The sequence below is a fragment of the Barbatula barbatula genome, assembly GCF_947034865.1.
Source record: "Barbatula barbatula genome assembly, chromosome: 4".
Lineage (NCBI taxonomy): Eukaryota > Metazoa > Chordata > Actinopteri > Cypriniformes > Nemacheilidae > Barbatula > Barbatula barbatula.
In genome coordinates, this window is record NC_136768.1 from 28,107,284 (window position 1) to 28,125,296 (window position 18,013).

The window sequence follows — 18,013 nt, forward strand, 5'->3', positions numbered from 1 at the left end:
ACGAGTCTTTATTTCTCCGCTATGATCTCCTTCTGCACACACCCCCTGCCAGTAAAAACAACCAATCATCAACGGTTAAACACTTTAGGGGAGGGACTTTGTACAGTTGGAGGCGACGCAACGCATTTGCGCATGCGTAGTAGATGGAGCAACCTAAAGTATTCTTTTCTTTTAAGCACAATTGAAGTTTACAAAATAATTGCTTCCAGTTTCGTTTTTAATCGGAAATATGTTGTTCTAACATGGCGTGCGATTTTAACAACAAAAAAACGCCGCGTGCGCGTTTTGAATCGCAGCGTGACCAATCAGAGGCCACGTTTTGACGCCATCCTTCGGTTCATTTCCTGAGCTCGTTCATCGAGAGAGTTCCGTGGTGCGCGCACTGGCGCGTTCGCGTGAGACCCGCCAGAATGAGCGCCTGCACACGTAATTTAGTGACGCGCGGGGGCGAGCAGATTATCAACAGATGGAATTTCGACTTTTACGTGTTAACGGCGCTCGACGCGTTCAGAACCGGAGACTTCACCGCCTTCACGGAGTTCACCGACATCATCGAGAGTGAGCAGCGCTAGCGACCGGGCCGTTAAGAGCGCGCGCGCGCGCGTGTTAGCTTTAGCATGTAGCTCAAGTTAGAAACTAGAGGAATAACAGTGTAAGAGATCAATGTTTGAAGAAATAAAGTGACACCTTTAAAAAAGGTCAACGTTGTTGTATGAAGCCTTGGAAACGACGTTGACCTGATGAAAAACAAGTAACGTTACGTTTTTATTAGAAGATCAAGTTTAGTATCCAAAGGTTGTTTTGAGTTTGTATTACTTTAGTTTTACTACAAACACATGGTTAAACTAAAGTTACATTTCCTTTAATTCAAACATTATACATACCAATTACATCAGGAAGAAAGTCTTCACATGAACAATAAGAAGATAAGTTTCATTACATTAAAGTATATACCCGTATACTCAAGAGAAAAGCACAAAGATAGATCCAAGTCATATTTGTAAATAAACCATCAATGTTTCAAAATGTTGTGAACAAGTCTTAAAGTCGAAACAAAAGATTTAATTTCTGCAAGAAATAAGAGCAAATACAAAGGGGATTTAAGCCTTTTTTGTTTACGAATAAAAAAATTGCATATAAAATAAAAAACTATGAGAAAGCATTTAAGGGCATTCATAGTAAAATAAAATAAGTCTTAGGTTAAATGTACAGCTTACATTTATAGAACTAAACAAAAACTAACTTATATCAATCCATACGTGTCTGGATAAATTACACTCGTGAGATAAATGGACACCAGCTTCTTCCATGAGACCCCAAAATGAGCAAAGTTCATCAACATCAGAATATTTGGAGATTCACAGTTATATTCCCCTGTCAGGTGTTGAGGAATGTTTCATGATGTCACTCATGATTGACAGGTTTGGTGGTCAGGCCCATCGATGGACGCAGTGACATCATTATCAAACTTCGCTTTATGCAGTTTCTGTCCAGGATCAACACTGGAGATCGTTTAGGTGAGTCGGTGTGTGTGTGTTTGTGTTCACGTGAGTGTGTGTTTGTGTTTGTGATGATGATGACAATGATGTTCTCATGTAGATATCACGTTTGAAGACCCGTTGACACCTCTGGAATCTGCTCTCAATGTGCTGAAGTCCATCTGCAGTGAAATGAACGTCCCTCACAGAGACCACCAGCGCGTCCACAACTGCATCAGAGAGATGGTGAGAGACTTCAAAACACGGGTCCCGTTTCAGTTTTTGATTTATTTCACATCTATAATTAGTATGAAAGATAAATAAACACAATAAAGTGAGTTGAACAAATGTGTTGAACTTTGTGTTGTGATTTGTTTTGAATCTGCAGCTCATAATAGTTTGTATCAGGGCTGGAGAGTTTGAGAGAGCCGAGCAGATGTTACATAAACACTTTCCTAAAGGAATGGATTCAGCTGGCAAGGTAACATCAAGTAGAGACGAGTACATCACTGTTTCTCATTCAACCAATGGTTTGCATGGTTTTTTGTGGTTTATTTTGTACCGGTTTCTGATGCGCTGATGTTTGTAACGTTTGTTAGAAGAAGCTGTACACGAATCTGATCAGAAACAGACGTCGCTCTCACTCGGCGCTGCAGGTGAACTCGTACAATGACTTTAAACAGGACATGCTGGACTTCATCGACAGCCTCTACTGCATTCCAGAGCCGTTCCTCCTCAAGGTCTGACATGAACCTCCTCGTTCTGTACATGATCATTTTAAAGAATCACGCATGAATTATGATAGATTCAAATTATTTTTGTTTCAGAAGTTCATCATATTCTGCTCATTGATTATAACACGCGTATAACATCCGTTTGGTTTTGTGTTGAAGATGTTGATGAGTCCAGACTGTCGGAGACAGAGTAAAGAATCTCCTCAGATCAGCACATCCCCACAGAAGCGCAGTACAGAGGACTACAGGTGTGCCACATCGTCCCCACGACGGTAATTTCCATACGCCTTCTGCCATCACTCTTATGAACGTCACGTGATTTCTGAGATAAACTAAAACGTGTTTCTGCTGTTTCAGTTTGGCTTCTCCTCCAGCGGCTCCGGCGCAGGTGAGTTTGGAGAATCTGCGTCTGGTTTACAATAAACTCAGCGAGATGTACAGGGTGAGCACACCCTTCTCACAGCTTCAGCGGGACGTGGAGAACGAGGCCATGATGGAGAACAGGACACAACCTGATGCTGAGCTTCATCTGGCGCTGCCTGAGAAAATCGACACACAGCAGGACTCCGAGGAGCTGGATGAGGCGAGGGATACGGCCTTCCACGCAGAGCTCCATGATTCTAACAGGATGAATGAGACGGATGTGCAGGAGCTTCCGAACGACTCACACCAAGAGTCTGAGGAGCAGGTAAGGGACACGGATGTCCACTCGGAGCTTCAGAACGACTCACACCAAGAGTCTGAGGAGCAGGTAAGGGACACGGATGTCCACTCGGAGCTTCAGAACGACTCACACCAAGAGTCTGAGGAGCAGGTAAGGGACACGGGCATCCACCCAGAGCTCCATGATTCCAACAGGATGAAGGAGACGGATGTTCAGGAGCTTCAGAACGACACGCAGCAGGACTCTGATAAGGGGAAGAAGAACACTGACGTCTCCGGAGAACAGCACTGTCTAGTTCGATCCCTTTACGCCGGGATGACCGTGTCTCGATTAGTGCTGGAGGACGACAGTCAGGCCAGTGAGGACGAAGCGTCCACACAGATCAACATCATCTCACCAAATAGACCGTATCCACAGACACGTTCTCACAGGTATGACATGAACACTGTTGAGTATACTAACACACAGTCCTGGATTTATTCTGAACCGAAGTGTTGGTGTATTTCAGACGAATAAATGCCAGCCGCCCTGACTCTCCTGCAACTCCATCTGTCAATCAAACACACACAAGGAAACATCAAAACAAGAGGTGTGTCTTCAGTCACATGAACAATGTCACATTTTGTAGCGTAATTCAGATTTACAGATTCCACTTGATGTCTTACTCAACTCATATTACTGAACAACTTTCTAAATGAGTGAAGTGAACCTCTATATCTCTTATAGGTTATGGTGTCTGAATCAGCTTCACAAGTGCAGTGTGCTTTATTTTAATTATTGAAACTTGTACAGCGAGGTTAAACCACCCTACTACTTCTTGTAATGGAAATGTTGGTGTTTTACAGGCGCAGAATTGCCAGTGATTCAGACTCTGATCCAGAGACTCAGACAGAGACATGTTACAGCAGTCCGCCACCATCAGTCCATCAAACACAACGAGACAAACAGAGAGAGACTCCTGTACGTCACACACGTTACGCCAGCCCTCCTCCATCTGTCAATCAAACACAACAGACAAAGACTCCTGTACGTCACACGCGTAACACCAGCTCTTCTCCATCTGTCAGTCAAACACAACAGGAGAAACAGGAAGAGACTCCTGTACGTCACACGCGTAACACCAGCTGTTCTCCATCTGTCAGTCAAACACAACAGGAGAAACAGGAAGAGACTCCTGTACGTCACACGCGTAACACCAGCCTTTCTCCATCTGTCAGTCAAACACAACAGACAAAGACTCCTGTACGTCACACGCGTAACACCAGCTGTTCTCCATCTGTCAGTCAAACACAACAGGAGAAACAGGAAGAGACTCCTGTACGTCACACGCGTAACACCAGCCTTTCTCCATCTGTCAGTCAAACACAACAGGAGAAACAGGAAGAGACTCCTGTACGTCACACGCGTAACACCAGCTCTTCTCCATCTGTCAGTCAAACACAACAGGAGAAACAGGAAGAGACTCCTGTACGTCACACGCGTAACACCAGCTCTTCTCCATCTGTCAGTCAAACACAACAGGAGAAACAGGAAGAGACTCCTGTACGTCACACGCGTAACACCAGCCTTTCTCCATCTGTCAGTCAAACACAACAGACAAAGACTCCTGTACGTCACACGCGTAACACCAGCTGTTCTCCATCTGTCAATCAAACCCAACAGGAGAAACAGGAAGAAACTCCCGTACGTCACACGCGTAACACCAGCTGTTCTCCATCTGTCAATCAAACCCAACAGGAGAAACAGGAAGAAACTCCCGTACGTCACACGCGTAACACCAACTCTTCTCCATCTGTCAATCAAACCCAACAGGAGAAACAGAGAGAGACTCATGTACGAGAGAAACAATGTTCCAAAAGGTGAGTATGTGCTCCTGAAGGCCACACACATACTGATTCTGGTTTCTCTGAAGTGTTTCGTGTGAAGAGTGTTTGTGTATTTCAGCGGTGTGGAGTCTGACTGCGATCCGAGGACAGAAACTCCTGCACATCAAACACCAGAGAAACAGCAACAACACAAAAGGTGCGTCTGACTCCGGCTTTACATCACCTGATAACCCTAACCTCTTATACCTTTACAGATTCTTACAGTCACTGCCTTTCAAAGTGAATTCTTTAACCTCTAACTCCAGCACTGCCAGCGTTCTTACAGCGCACTGCCAACGTTCTTACAGCGCACTGCCAGCGTTTTTACAGCGCACTGCCAGCGTTCTTACAGCGCACTGCCAGCGTTCTTACAGCGCACTGCCAACGTTCTTACAGCGCACTGCCAGCGTTCTTACAGCGCACTGCCAGCGTTTTTACAGCGCACTGCCAGCGTTCTTACAGCGCACTGCCAGCGTTCTTACAGCGCACTGCCAACGTTCTTACAGCGCACTGCCAGCGTTCTTACAGCGCACTGCCAGCGTTCTTACAGCGCACTGCCAGCGTTCTTACAGCGCACTGCCAGCGTTCTTACAGCGCACTGCCAGCGTTTTTACAGCGCACTGCCAGCGTTCTTACAGCGCACTGCCAGCGTTCTTACAGCGCACTGCCAGCGTTCTTACAGCGCACTGCCAACGTTCTTACAGCGCACTGCCAGCGTTCTTACAGCGCACTGCCAGCGTTTTTACAGCGCACTGCCAGCGTTCTTACAGCGCACTGCCAGCGTTCTTACAGCGCACTGCCAGCGTTCTTACAGCGCACTGCCAGCGTTCTTACAGCGCACTGCCAGCGTTTTTACAGCGCACTGCCAGCGTTCTTACAGCGCACTGCCAGCGTTCTTACAGCGCACTGCCAGCGTTTTTACAGCGCACTGCCAGCGTTCTTACAGCGCACTGCCAACGTTCTTACAGCGCACTGCCAGCGTTCTTACAGCGCACTGCCAGCGTTCTTACAGCGCACTGCCAGCGTTCTTACAGCGCACTGCCAGCGTTCTTACAGCGCACTGCCAGCGTTCTTACAGCGCACTCCCAGCGTTCTTACAGCGCACTGCCAGCGTTCTTACAGCGCACTGCCAGCGTTCTTACAGCGCACTGCCAGCGTTTTTACAGCGCACTGCCAGCGTTCTTACAGCGCACTGCCAGCGTTCTTACAGCGCACTGCCAGCGTTTTTACAGCGCACTGCCAGCGTTCTTACAGCGCACTGCCAACGTTCTTACAGCGCACTGCCAGCGTTCTTACAGCGCACTGCCAGCGTTCTTACAGCGCACTGCCAGCGTTCTTACAGCGCACTGCCAGCGTTCTTACAGCGCACTGCCAGCGTTCTTACAGCGCACTCCCAGCGTTCTTACAGCGCACTGCCAGCGTTTTTACAGCGCACTGCAAGCGTTCTTACAGCGCACTGCCAGCGTTCTTACAGCGCACTGCCAGCGTTTTTACAGCGCACTGCAAGCGTTTTTACAGCGCACTTACAGCGCACTGCCAGCGTTCTTACAGCGCACTGCCAGCATTCTTACAGCGCACTGCCAGCGTTTTTACAGCGCACTCCCAGCGTTCTTACAGCGCACTGCCAGCGTTTTTACAGCGCACTGCAAGCGTTTTTACAGCGCTCTTACAGCGCACTGCCAGCGTTCTTACAGCGCACTGCCAGCGTTCTTACAGCGCACTGCCAGCGTTTTTACAGCGCACTGCAAGCGTTTTTACAGCGCTCTTACAGCGCACTGCCAGCGTTCTTACAGCGCACTGCCAGCGTTCTTACAGCGCACTGCCAGCGTTTTTACAGCGCACTGCCAACGTTCTTATAGCGCACTGCCAGCGTTCTTACAGCGCACTGCAAGCGTTCTTACAGCGCACTGCCAGCGTTCTTACAGCGCACTGCCAGCGTTCTTACAGCGCACTGCCAGCGTTCTTAAAGCGCACTGCCAGCGTTTTTACAGCGCACTGCCAGCGTTCTTACACCGCACTGCCAGCGTTCTTACAGCGCACTGCCATGGCATACAGCGATTCCAGTAGTTTGACTAAAATCTCCATTACCTTCACTAGAGTTTTAACTGTAACTGTCCTGAGTTTCTCATGTGTGATTGAGACTTTGTGTTTGTATTTTAGGCACATAATTGTCATTGATACAGAATCAGACTCTCAGCAGGAGAACGAAGCTCAGATAGAGACTCGTAATAGCAGTTCTTCTCCATCTGTCAATCAAACACCCCGAGAGAAACAGAGAGAGACTCCAGCACATCAGACGCGTAACAGCAGTGGCAAGAAGAAACTGGACAAGAGGTTTGATCTCCATTATTTTCTGGTGCATTCAGTCCATCATTTAACACTGAATTAACAACAGAGATAAATTGTGATAGTAAATAAATGTATGTTCATTTATCTCTTTACAATATCCTCTTGTATAGCAGGGTAAGAATAGCCAGCGATTCAGAATCTGACTTTGAGTCAGAAGTTCGTAGGAAAACTCCTGCGCATCACAGCAGTCCTCTTCCATCTGTCAGTCAAACAAACACTGAGAAACAACACAACAAGAGGTGAAAATCAGCATCACGTGTTTCTTTTGTCTCTGTGTGTCACGTACATGACTGTAGCGTGTTTGTGACAGGGCCAGAAGATGGCTGGACGTGTCTGGAACTCATGAGGATTGGAGTGATGAGGAGTCGTTGTTCAGCGCCGCTGCAGGTGAATATATCTTTGTTTAACAGACGACTCACATTGCTGATGCTTCTGCTTCACCTGATTTATTAACCTCTTTCTCTCTGCGTGCTTAAGGTCCGTCACGTAATTCGCGTAAGGAGAAACAGACCAGAAAGGTGCGAATATATCTGGTTGTGGTCACAGGTGATGAATTGAATGTGATCGCAGGCGTTTCATCGTGATATGTGTGATTATTGTAGAAGTGGACCGCGGAAGAGTCGAACTGGCTGAAGGAAGGCGTCCATCTGTTCGGCGAGGGCCGGTGGGGGAGAATCCACTCGGCGTACCCGTTCAAAGACCGCACACCCGTCAACCTGAAGGACCGCTGGAGGACCATGAAGAAACTCAAACTGGTGTGACAGCAGATTTATTTACAATCTTAACTTCTAACAGTCCTAAACAGAAGTAGAAAACGTTTTTTCTTTTAAAAAGCTTTGTAAATTGTTCCTAAAATGCTGTTTTAAAGAAGTTTTAAGTTTTCATTTTTTGTATGAAATGTTTAACAGATTTGCAGCATTGTTGTTTTGACAATCTTCTATGTTTTATTGTGTTTAATTCAAATGGATTATGCTGAACAAGTGTAGAATATGTGAATAAAGATGTCATTTCTAGAACACAATGATTTTGGATTGTATCGTTTAGTCCTGCGGCATGAATGACGCTTCTGCTTATTTATACTGAAGTATATTTATCAAGCTCACATTGATAGATGGATAGATTGCTAAAATGAACACAAATCCACTCACACTTTCTTTTTTGTTCTGTAAAAAGTGACATTTATTCATTTAGCAGATGCTGTGAATCGATGAGTAAAATACTGTAAACTTCAAGCGATCACAGTCAGAATATTTACTGTGTCAGATCATCCGATGTCAGCAGTCGCAGCTCTTTTTATCTGTCGTGTCTGGTGTGAGATGATCGAGAGATCTCGAGTCTGTTCTCAGGATCACGCGTGTAGAGTCCTGACGTGAATCCTCTTGTGTGATCTTCATGCCGTTCCTCAGCAGAAGTTCATGAGCTATCATCACGAAGGCCTCCTCGATGCTCCGAGCATCTTTAGCTGATGTCTCCAGAGCCGCCACTAAACCTCTGTCATCTGCTAGTTTACACGCGTCGTCAAACGGAACATCACGCTCATCCTCCAGGTCACACTTATTACCTGTGACAAATAAAAAAAACACTTTAAAATCTGCGTTTTGATCTTCAGAGGCCATTTGAAAACCATAAACACGCTAAAAATATGGTAAATGAAAAGGGCTGATCATTTGTAATCAAACCAACATTCATTGATTTCTATATTGACACTATTTTGAATTGGGTTAAAGAGTTGATGATGTCAAAGTTTTGGATCGTAATAGTTTATAAGGCTTACATATTCATATACAAAATGCCAGAAAACTTCAACTTTGATGTCATTGAGACTTAATTTTGTATCTTTATTGTTGACTCATAAGCTGTTGTTTTACCTATCAAAGCCATGAGTACGTTTGACGCTCCAAACTGCTGAACCTCATGAATCCAGCGCGGGACAGCATCAAATGTGGCCCGGCGGGTGATGTCATAGGCGATCATGGCCCCGTGTGCGCTACGATAGTAACTCTGTGTGATGGTGCGGAATCGCTCCTGTCCCGCCGTGTCCCAAACCTGCATCTGTGAGAAAACACTACAACAATCACTGCTCCATATCAAATCATTCACTAAAATCAACACTCACAATGAATATAAAGCTGAATCCCTGATAGCACACAATCATCTGGCAGCCGTCTATTGGACGTTTGTATTTACAACTGCAATACATAGTTTGCACATCTGCAATACGGCTCGGAGACGTCTGCTGTCATATAGACGTCTAGAAGATTTATGATTTAGAATGGATGTAAAACTGCTCTTTCGAAGATGTTTTTCAGATCTTTAGCAGACGTCTTATGTACATTTGCTAGGATATGAATTTAAAATATGATGACTGATAGCACACTACAGTACATCTGGCAGCCGACAATGACGTTTGCATTTACAACTGCGATACACAGTTTGCTCATCTACATGTTATATGTTTACGTCTCACTGCTTGTATATGGATAACCAGGGCTAGATGTCACACGTTTTACTCCACCCTTCTCTCAAGTTAGGCTGTTATCTTAAAGTCTTGGTGAACTTTTTCACCATTATCGTCAAGAAATAAAGATACAGTTCATTTATCACTGTGTGATAACACTGGAATCCGACAAGTTCAAGTTTATTATAGGCAACGTAGCAAAATCTAAACAATGTGGAGCATAAAAAGATTCACCAGGTATAATGCAGTTTATATACTTCATTCATTTAGAACATACAAATGTAACCTGTAATCGACATCTGTCTGATGCTGATTCTATGCATCAACTTAAATATGAATCTGATATCAAATCACTTATCTGATTTTATATTATGAGTTATTTAGATCTGGTGTGACACACGTTGGGCTTATTCCTTCTATCTCTACATCTGAATTACAGGTAAACATTGACAAAGGTTGTAAGAGGAACTGTGGGCTTGGCTGACGCTTTTCATACCCCGAGGGAGAAGTTGTAAAGTTTTTCCTCTTGTGTCAAATGAAATCTGTCACCCGACAGAAAGAAACGAGTTGCTTTGATCAAAGGCTCAGAAACAGAGAACGGCTGCGTGTGTGTTTGAACACAGTATTGTGTTGAGTGTTGATGTACGACACCACTGGTGTAAATGCGTGCACGTGGATAAACAGGCTGGACCGGTTCTGCAGAAGTGACGCTGGTTAAACTGGTTCAGTTTGACGCCTCGTGCACGAGCAGCTTTATGGCACTGAAACCATGTTAGCCACAGTCAAGCGTGGAATATTGTGAATGTATAAGAAGAGAATGAATGTGAAGAAAGTGGACCTTGATTCTCTTGCCGTGGATGTGGAGGGTCCGGACGGTGAAGTCCACACCGATGGTGTTCTGCTGTCTCTCTGAGTAAAGTCCTGTCTTAAAGCTCTGCACCACACACGTCTTGCCCACGTTTGAATCTCCGATGAGAATGATCTTGAAGAGAAAGTCAAAAGCATCTTCAGACTCCGATCCGCTCCACGTCTGATCCATGGGTCATGGGTTCAGTGTTGATGCTCAGTGTTAAGCTCTTTCTTCAGCACGGCTCCATGAGTGAGATGTCATGTTTATCTCAGGTGTCTCCTGAGATCTCTTCATCCCTGAGATCAGAGGATCACTGGTGTCTAAAGCACCTTCTGCACGTCTCTCTCTCTCTTCACACTCTCGCTTCTCATTCCCAGCGCCGTGTAACAGGTGAAACAGGGTCCCACTGCATTATGGGTAATGTAGTCGTTATATCATGTCTACACTGTACAAACGGATATCATTTCAGTCGTTTGAACACATGCTGATGGTCAACATCCAGAGGTCAAATAAAATGTTTCATGTCCACATGAAGGTGCAGTAAGTCTTTGCATACCTGTTTGGGACAGTTTTAAATTTCTATAGAAATACTGTAATATATATGTATATGAAAACACATAACTAGAAAGGGTAACAATTCAATTTAAATGAAAACAGTGGGCTGTGTTTGCGTGCGCCTTTATTTATTCCAAACAGAAATAAAACATTTGTAAAGGTTTGTTAGATAAACACTATACTTAATCTCCAGCATCATGCACGCCACTAGTTATACATACACACACTATCACACTACACACCAGAGAGCTTGAACAGTAAACGAGTACACGCCCTAAGGAGACTTTTATTTTGAAAGGTCTAAAGCCGGAACCGGTTCGTGTTCACTGGTACTTCTCTTCCTGTCGCGTGCGGATCTTCAGCACACCCCAGAGTCACCATGGTGAGCGATTCATTGATGAAATATCGTTTAATAATCGCGCGATTACAGTTAGTGAGCTCGAGCGTCGTGCGGCCGGTCACGCGCAGCACATTATTATGAGTTTGGTGTTTTTAAAGAGAGCTTAACGTCGCAGTGAATGCGTGTGTGCGTCACATGCGCGTGAACAATGAAACTGCACATTATAACCCATAATACTTCGCACGCACGCACGCGCTGCTCTTTAACGCGTTATCACGGTATGATCGCGCAGATTTCATCGCTCGTGTATGATGGGATGGATGTGCGCGAGCGGCTAACGGCGCTATTGTGTGACAGACAGCGGGCTCTGGTGCGCATGCGCTGCGGATAGAACTGTGATTTAAACATGAAAGTTGATTAATAATGTGTGTTATAGTGTGTGACTGCTGATGTGTGTGTGTGTGGACAATATCTCTCATTAAAGCGCTGTGTGTGTGTGTGTGTGTGTGTGTGTGTGTGTGTGTGTGTGTGTGTATTATGGGATGTGCGGAAGAGAGAGAGAGAGAGTTTCTAGTGTTTTCTGAGGGAGGAGTCTCGCGCCACAGCATCACTTTATAAACTCTTACAGTATTTATCTGAAATAAAACTTGATCATTTAGATTATATTTCATGATTATTTAATGTGCTTTAGATTGATTTATGTCTCGTTTTCTATATTAAGAAGAATGTTTGTTTATTGTCATTATTTAAAAAGTCATCTCCGTTATAAAATATATTCAAATTAAGACAAGACAACAAATTCATAATTAAACAACAGGGTCTGAATAAAATACGTCATTTCAAATGTAAAAATGGTTTTAGTGGTCCAAACAGAGTTTAGATTCTAGTTTTATTAACATTTTGAGATATTTGTGCATATTATAATCAATTTTTATTAATTATTTTACTTCTGTATATTATTATAATATTAGTGCTTTAAAGTTTTATTTTGAGGCAACATTTACATTTTTCCTTTAGTAAAGTATTTTGGTTAATGTTTTATACGATTTCAATGAACACAAATGTTTACATTTTTTGATCGGTCCAAACAGGGCGTTTGTATAGTTAGTTTTTAAATACTTGTAATATTATATATGAAATATCTGAGACTTTATTTATGAATATTAGAATGATTAGGGATGTTTAATGAATGGCAGTTCATGTTGTGAACAGCAGCGGCCGCTGTTTGTTGATAAATGTGGAGTCTCTGATATTTCTTTAAAAGTAAATGTTAGGAGAAGCACAGACAAAGTCTTAGTTTGTTTATTTTAAACAGACTTTTGAATTTTATACATTTTTATTCTTTTAAAACGCCAATATTGTTATTTGATATAAAATACAACAATGTGCAACATCAGAGAAAAACACTGAAGGTTTAATTTGCCTCGACTCGTTCGTGAATTGCATCGCATTATATGTGTGATAATAATGATAAAATGACACTATAATGCAATGGGGTGGTTTCATTGCTCATAATGTTCACGGCGGTGTTTGATGTGTCCAGGCGTCTATGTCAATGTCCCCCATGAACATCTTCAGACATGGAGCTGATGAGGAGAAGGCCGAGACCGCTCGACTGGTGCGTACACGTTCAGACACGTTCACAATATCAAACTGAACCAGTCTGTGTTTTTAATGCTTCTCTGGTTGTGTTTCAGTCTTCATTCATTGGAGCCATTGCTATTGGAGATCTGGTGAAGAGCACTCTGGGTCCTAAAGGAATGGTGAGAAACACCGTCACGAGAACAGAGACCCTGTGTGTATGTGCACGTGACCGCTCACGCTGTTAATTAACCATGTGACCTCACAGGACAAAATCTTATTGGGCGGCAGTGGTGACGTCACAGTGACCAATGACGGAGCCACGATCCTGAAATCCATCGGCGTTGATAACCCTGCGGCTAAAGTGCTCGTGGGTATGTACGGCCGATATCTCTTCAGTCTGTGATGTTCTCAGTCACAGATCTCACCGGTCCATATGTGTTTCAGACATGTCTAAAGTTCAGGACGATGAAGTGGGTGATGGGACGACCTCGGTTACGGTGCTGGCCGCTGAGCTGCTGCGGGTACGTGATGAAAAGAGTCACGAGGTCATCAAGCCTCAGCCTGTCTGCCATCTTATCGCTCACGTTTTGTCCTCTGTGCCGTAGGAGGCCGAGCTCTTGATCGCTAAGAAGATTCATCCTCAGATCATCATCGCTGGATGGAGAAAGGCCACTCAAGCCGCCCGTGATGCCCTCAGAGAGGCAGCGGTGGATCATGGGTAATGAGAAGAGTCTGCTGTCGTATGGTGTCTCACGTCACTCTGTCGTCTGTGTGTGTTTAAACGATGAACTCTCTCTCTCCTGTCTGTAGGAACGACGACGCTAAATTCCAGGTGGATCTGATGAACATCGCCCGCACGACTCTGTCATCCAAACTGGTCACTCATCATAAAGATCATTTCGCTAATCTGGCCGTAGAAGCGGTGCTCCGCCTCCGAGGCTCCGGCAATCTGGAGGCCATTCATGTCATCAAGAAACTCGGAGGCAGTTTGACCGACTCGTACCTGGACGAAGGTGCTCACGCTCTCAGCGAGCGCTGTGAAACCATGAAGCACTATTTGAAATCAAAGAAATAATAACATGTGTGTTTGCTTGTGATTGTGTGTGACAGGATTTCTGCTGGACAAGAAGATCGGCGTCAATCAACCCAAGAGGATCGAGAACGCTAAAATTCTCATCGCCAACACCGGGATGGACACGGATAAGATCAAGGTGCGTGAAGTTTATATCTCTCTCTGCTCGTGATGGTTTTCTTGTTCAGCGTTTAACCCTTGACCTCGTCCGTCCGCAGATCTTCGGCTCCAGGGTGCGCGTGGACTCCACGGCAAAGGTGGCTGAGATCGAGATGGCCGAGAAAGAGAAGATGAAGGAGAAGGTGGAGAGGATCCTCAAACACGGCATCAACTGCTTCATCAACAGGTCAGACACACACACACACACACACATGATCATGCTGACGTCATGTGATGCCCTCTGAGGGTGATGTGAGGTTTAACGTGCGTGTGTTTCCTCATCAGACAGCTGATCTATAACTATCCAGAGCAGCTGTTTGGTGCCGCCGGCGTCATGGCCATCGAACACGCTGACTTTGTGGGAGTGGAGCGTCTGGCTCTGGTCACAGGTATGACCTCACTGACACCAAGACCTTGACAATCTCATTACCACCGTGTCCAAAAAGAGAAGCCATGATGTCAAAGCAATCATTAGACAATAAGATATTTCATGATGCAGAAATGTTAAGATGCGCATCGTGGAGAGATGAAATGTTTAATTCGAATCGTTCTGTGGTAAAGATGCTCCCTACTCTGCACCAGCTCGGCTTGAAGAAATGTAATACAGTTTGTCATTTTTAATCTTTAATTGCACCAATTCAATTAGTTAAACCAGTTAGATTTCATCGACTAAAACTAAATTGCACTTTGATCAAAAGACTTTGAATTAAACTAAATCAAAAATTGCCGTTAAAATTGACACTGATCTTAATTCTAATTTCAGTGAAGCCTTAAAATGTTCAAATACTTTATCAAGTTGTATGTGCAACAAAAAAGTTACTGAAATGATTAATATTTTGAAAAGAAGTTTTATTTGAATTTCAGTTTGATCTTTAAATGTTGTTTTTAGTATGGAGATGTGTATCGAATCATTACACCCCTGTTCATAAGTGTCAGTTCATATTCAGTTCAGCATTTACTAAAACATTCTTAAAAGAAACTTGTCCAACACTGGCTAACGGTGACAAATAATGAATCATTAGTTATGAAGGACATATTCAATAGAGTTGAAATTGTTCATTGCTGGCTAATGTTAATGCTAATGTTAACAAATAGCACCTTGTTATTAAGTGATACGTTTGTGTCTTTTTCATCAGTTAAGAACATCTAGTTTATATTACATCATATCATGTATTCAGTCACGCGTAAATGAAATTTCAGCAGAAAGTACAATAAAATAATCAGTGAACTCCTACTATGCAGTAATTCTTTGTGCAAAGGGAACACAACTTGCTGACTGATGTGTAATATGTTCATTACGGTCCTGATGTTTCAGAGGTGTGGTATAAATGACCCATTGAATGTGTTTTGTGGTGCAGGAGGTGAGATCGCGTCCACCTTTGATCATCCGGAGCTGGTCAAACTGGGTCAGTGTAAACTCATCGAGGAGGTGATGATCGGAGAAGATCTGCTCATCCACTTCTCTGGAGTCGACATGGGTAAGCACACACACACACAGTTATGATATTCGTCTCTATAATGTCTCCTCTTCTCTCGTGTCATCAATGTTACAAATGTTCCAAAAGTCTTTCAATCGTTCAACATTTGAAGTCGGATTGGTTACAGAAGTTGTTCCATTGACATTTCTGTGATAAATAAATCCACTGTACATCATGTGAAAGGCTGTAAAGCAGTGTTGTTGTGTTTGATGTGTAGGTGAAGCGTGCACTATTGTCCTGCGCGGAGCAACGCAGCAGATTCTGGACGAGGCCGAACGTTCTCTTCACGACGCTCTGTGTGTTCTAGCTCAGACTATTAAAGAGACACGCACCGTCTATGGTGGAGGTCAGTACACATTAGGGGATGATTTATTAAATGTAAATCCTCAGGCAACACCATAGCATCAAGTGCAGAAAACACACAGGAAACGCTTTCTTGAGAATACCCTCATCCTCCCGCAGCCTGCACACACACCAGTGTCTCACTGCCCATACCCATCATATTAATGACATCATCGACTTGACTTTTATCACACAATAGTTGACTTTGAACCACTCCTTACACCATGACCGTATAGTCAACATGATGTCACAACGATGGTTTTCATCTTTACAGAAGTCACGGTACCATACATTGTTCGTCCAATCCTCGATCCTTTTTTGAAAGTAGCTTACTATTGCCTGCTGTCAGGAAACTGCACGCATGAGCTTTAATACGGCATGTTTTGATGTCATGTGTGTTCAGGTTGCTCAGAGATGTTGATGGCTAAAGTGGTATCAGATCTGGCCAACAGAACCGCAGGTAAAGATGCGGTTGCCATGGAGTCGTTCGCTAAAGCTCTCAGGATGGTGAGTATCACATCAGGCCAACATGTACAGACACTGCTTTAGTTTTTCACACACATTTCAGTCATATCAAAGTCAGAGTACTTCAAATAATTACCATTTAGTGTCACAAGCAAACATGTATTGGCATAAGAATGTGTTTTATGTGCTGTTTATGAAGTTGTTTTAAAGGAGTCTTTGTATTCCAGCTGCCCACCATCATCGCAGATAACGCAGGATATGACAGCGCAGAACTGGTGTCTCAACTGAGAGCCGCTCACCAGGACAAGAAGAGCACGTTTGGACTGGGTAACGCACACACACACACACGACCTCGACACACACACACACACAGGTGATTAACTCTCCGTGTGTGTGTGTTTGTCAGACATGACCCAGGGCACGATCGGTGACATGGCGACTCTGGGCATCACCGAGAGCTTCCAGGTGAAGAGACAGGTGCTGCTGAGCGCTGCCGAGGCGGCCGAGATGATCCTGCGTGTGGACAACATCATCAAAGCCGCTCCCAGGTAAAGATGATTCAGTGAAGAAATATTCCAGTGATGTCATCCGCTGTTTCTGATGTATGTCGTGTGTGTTTCAGGAAACGTGTGCCCGACCATCATCCCTGTTAAACGCACGCATCACACTGTGGGTGTATTTATTAACCGGACGTCTGGTCTCCGTCAGCTCTTCAGTTTGTTGTCTTGCTGTAGTTGCACTTGACATGCATCAGTTGTGTCTCGCCGTCTGAGCGACAGCTTGCTCTTTTGTTTTCTGAATAAAAAACTATTGACAGAGATTGCTTTATTATTACCATTTCATTCTCTTTCCCAGGTTACGCTTCCTTACTGTAAGATTCCTTACAGTATCATACAACAGACTGTGTGTTTGTAATACAGTATTATTCAGAGAAGGAGCGTTGCATTATAGCAGTTATTTTCTGCTCCGTTTCCTGTGATGATGACAACATCTGTGGAAAACTTTGTTGTCTGCAGGATTTCATCAAATTAATCCAATGTATAATTATTTGAGTTATCAGACTAAGTCGTGTTGTGTGCATTTTTATAAGTCATTGATACTTTTTCTGAATAATGTCAATTGACGATATGAAATGGATTTTGAAGCATGATAAATCTGATATATAGTGTGATGGAGTATTGAAGCGGATCTTTATCTGTGCTGATATGACACATGGTCTGGGAAAAGTCCCAAGCAAACCATTCGTCTCTTCACCAAACAACGATGATGGCGTTCATTCTGCTCTATTGTTTATCATTGACCAGCAAAAATAAAATAGAAATGATAACTATTGATAAGTCTGATACATGACTAAACTTTCATGGATACTTCTGATGAATCATTACGCTCAAGCGCTGTCTGTGATTGGCTGTTAGGCTCAGTGCTTTGAAATTCTATTTTATTCTTAGAAATAAACTCCATGAAAATAAAGTATGTGCGCACCAAACAGGCATTTGAGAACATCCGTACACACTTTTCCTGTTGTGTGAAGCAGTTTCAATCTTGAAATGGGGATTTTTGGCCAAATCTTTAATTGTGGACTAATTTCCAGACCTGATCTCATCCACTCAGAAAACATCT

At 43.8% G+C, this 18,013-nt stretch overlaps 3 protein-coding genes across 7 annotated transcripts; 2 read left to right on the forward strand and 1 right to left on the reverse strand.

The window, feature by feature from the left end:
• Positions 1 to 352: 352 nt before the first annotated feature.
• Positions 353 to 8,109, forward strand: terfa (telomeric repeat binding factor a). 5 transcript variants are annotated; one of them, XM_079455084.1, is made up of 16 exons: positions 374 to 558; positions 1,422 to 1,517; positions 1,600 to 1,724; positions 1,867 to 1,959; positions 2,078 to 2,218; positions 2,372 to 2,484; positions 2,570 to 2,600; positions 2,676 to 3,307; positions 3,385 to 3,465; positions 3,722 to 4,735; positions 4,821 to 4,898; positions 6,902 to 7,075; positions 7,201 to 7,329; positions 7,401 to 7,477; positions 7,568 to 7,608; positions 7,693 to 8,109. In XM_079455084.1, exons 1-16 carry the CDS (start codon positions 411 to 413, stop codon positions 7,849 to 7,851), a joined length of 3,132 nt encoding a protein of 1,043 aa, XP_079311210.1. In that variant the 5' UTR covers positions 374 to 410; the 3' UTR covers positions 7,852 to 8,109. The 5 variants fall into 5 exon arrangements, with proteins under 5 accessions (XP_079311207.1, XP_079311209.1, XP_079311210.1 ...); XM_079455085.1 differs by having other exon boundaries at positions 7,204 to 7,329; positions 7,693 to 7,860; XM_079455081.1 differs by having other exon boundaries at positions 353 to 558; positions 2,570 to 3,307.
• LOC306893351 (ras-related protein Rab-19) lies at positions 7,981 to 10,786 on the reverse strand. Its single transcript, XM_079455137.1, has 3 exons — positions 10,387 to 10,786; positions 8,959 to 9,142; positions 7,981 to 8,651 (listed from the first exon to the last, which is right to left on the reverse strand). The coding sequence occupies exons 1-3, from the start codon at positions 10,585 to 10,587 to the stop codon at positions 8,365 to 8,367; spliced, it is 672 nt and encodes a 223-aa protein (XP_079311263.1). The 5' UTR covers positions 10,588 to 10,786; the 3' UTR covers positions 7,981 to 8,364.
• Positions 10,787 to 11,166: 380 nt separating this feature from the next.
• Positions 11,167 to 17,213, forward strand: cct2 (chaperonin containing TCP1, subunit 2 (beta)). The gene is made up of 16 exons (XM_079455088.1): positions 11,167 to 11,335; positions 12,837 to 12,911; positions 12,991 to 13,056; positions 13,143 to 13,248; positions 13,322 to 13,398; positions 13,483 to 13,595; positions 13,688 to 13,890; positions 13,988 to 14,088; positions 14,168 to 14,295; positions 14,394 to 14,497; positions 15,467 to 15,586; positions 15,804 to 15,932; positions 16,332 to 16,435; positions 16,621 to 16,720; positions 16,800 to 16,941; positions 17,016 to 17,213. The coding sequence occupies exons 1-16, from the start codon at positions 11,333 to 11,335 to the stop codon at positions 17,044 to 17,046; spliced, it is 1,602 nt and encodes a 533-aa protein (XP_079311214.1). The 5' UTR covers positions 11,167 to 11,332; the 3' UTR covers positions 17,047 to 17,213.
• Positions 17,214 to 18,013: the final 800 nt, after the last annotated feature.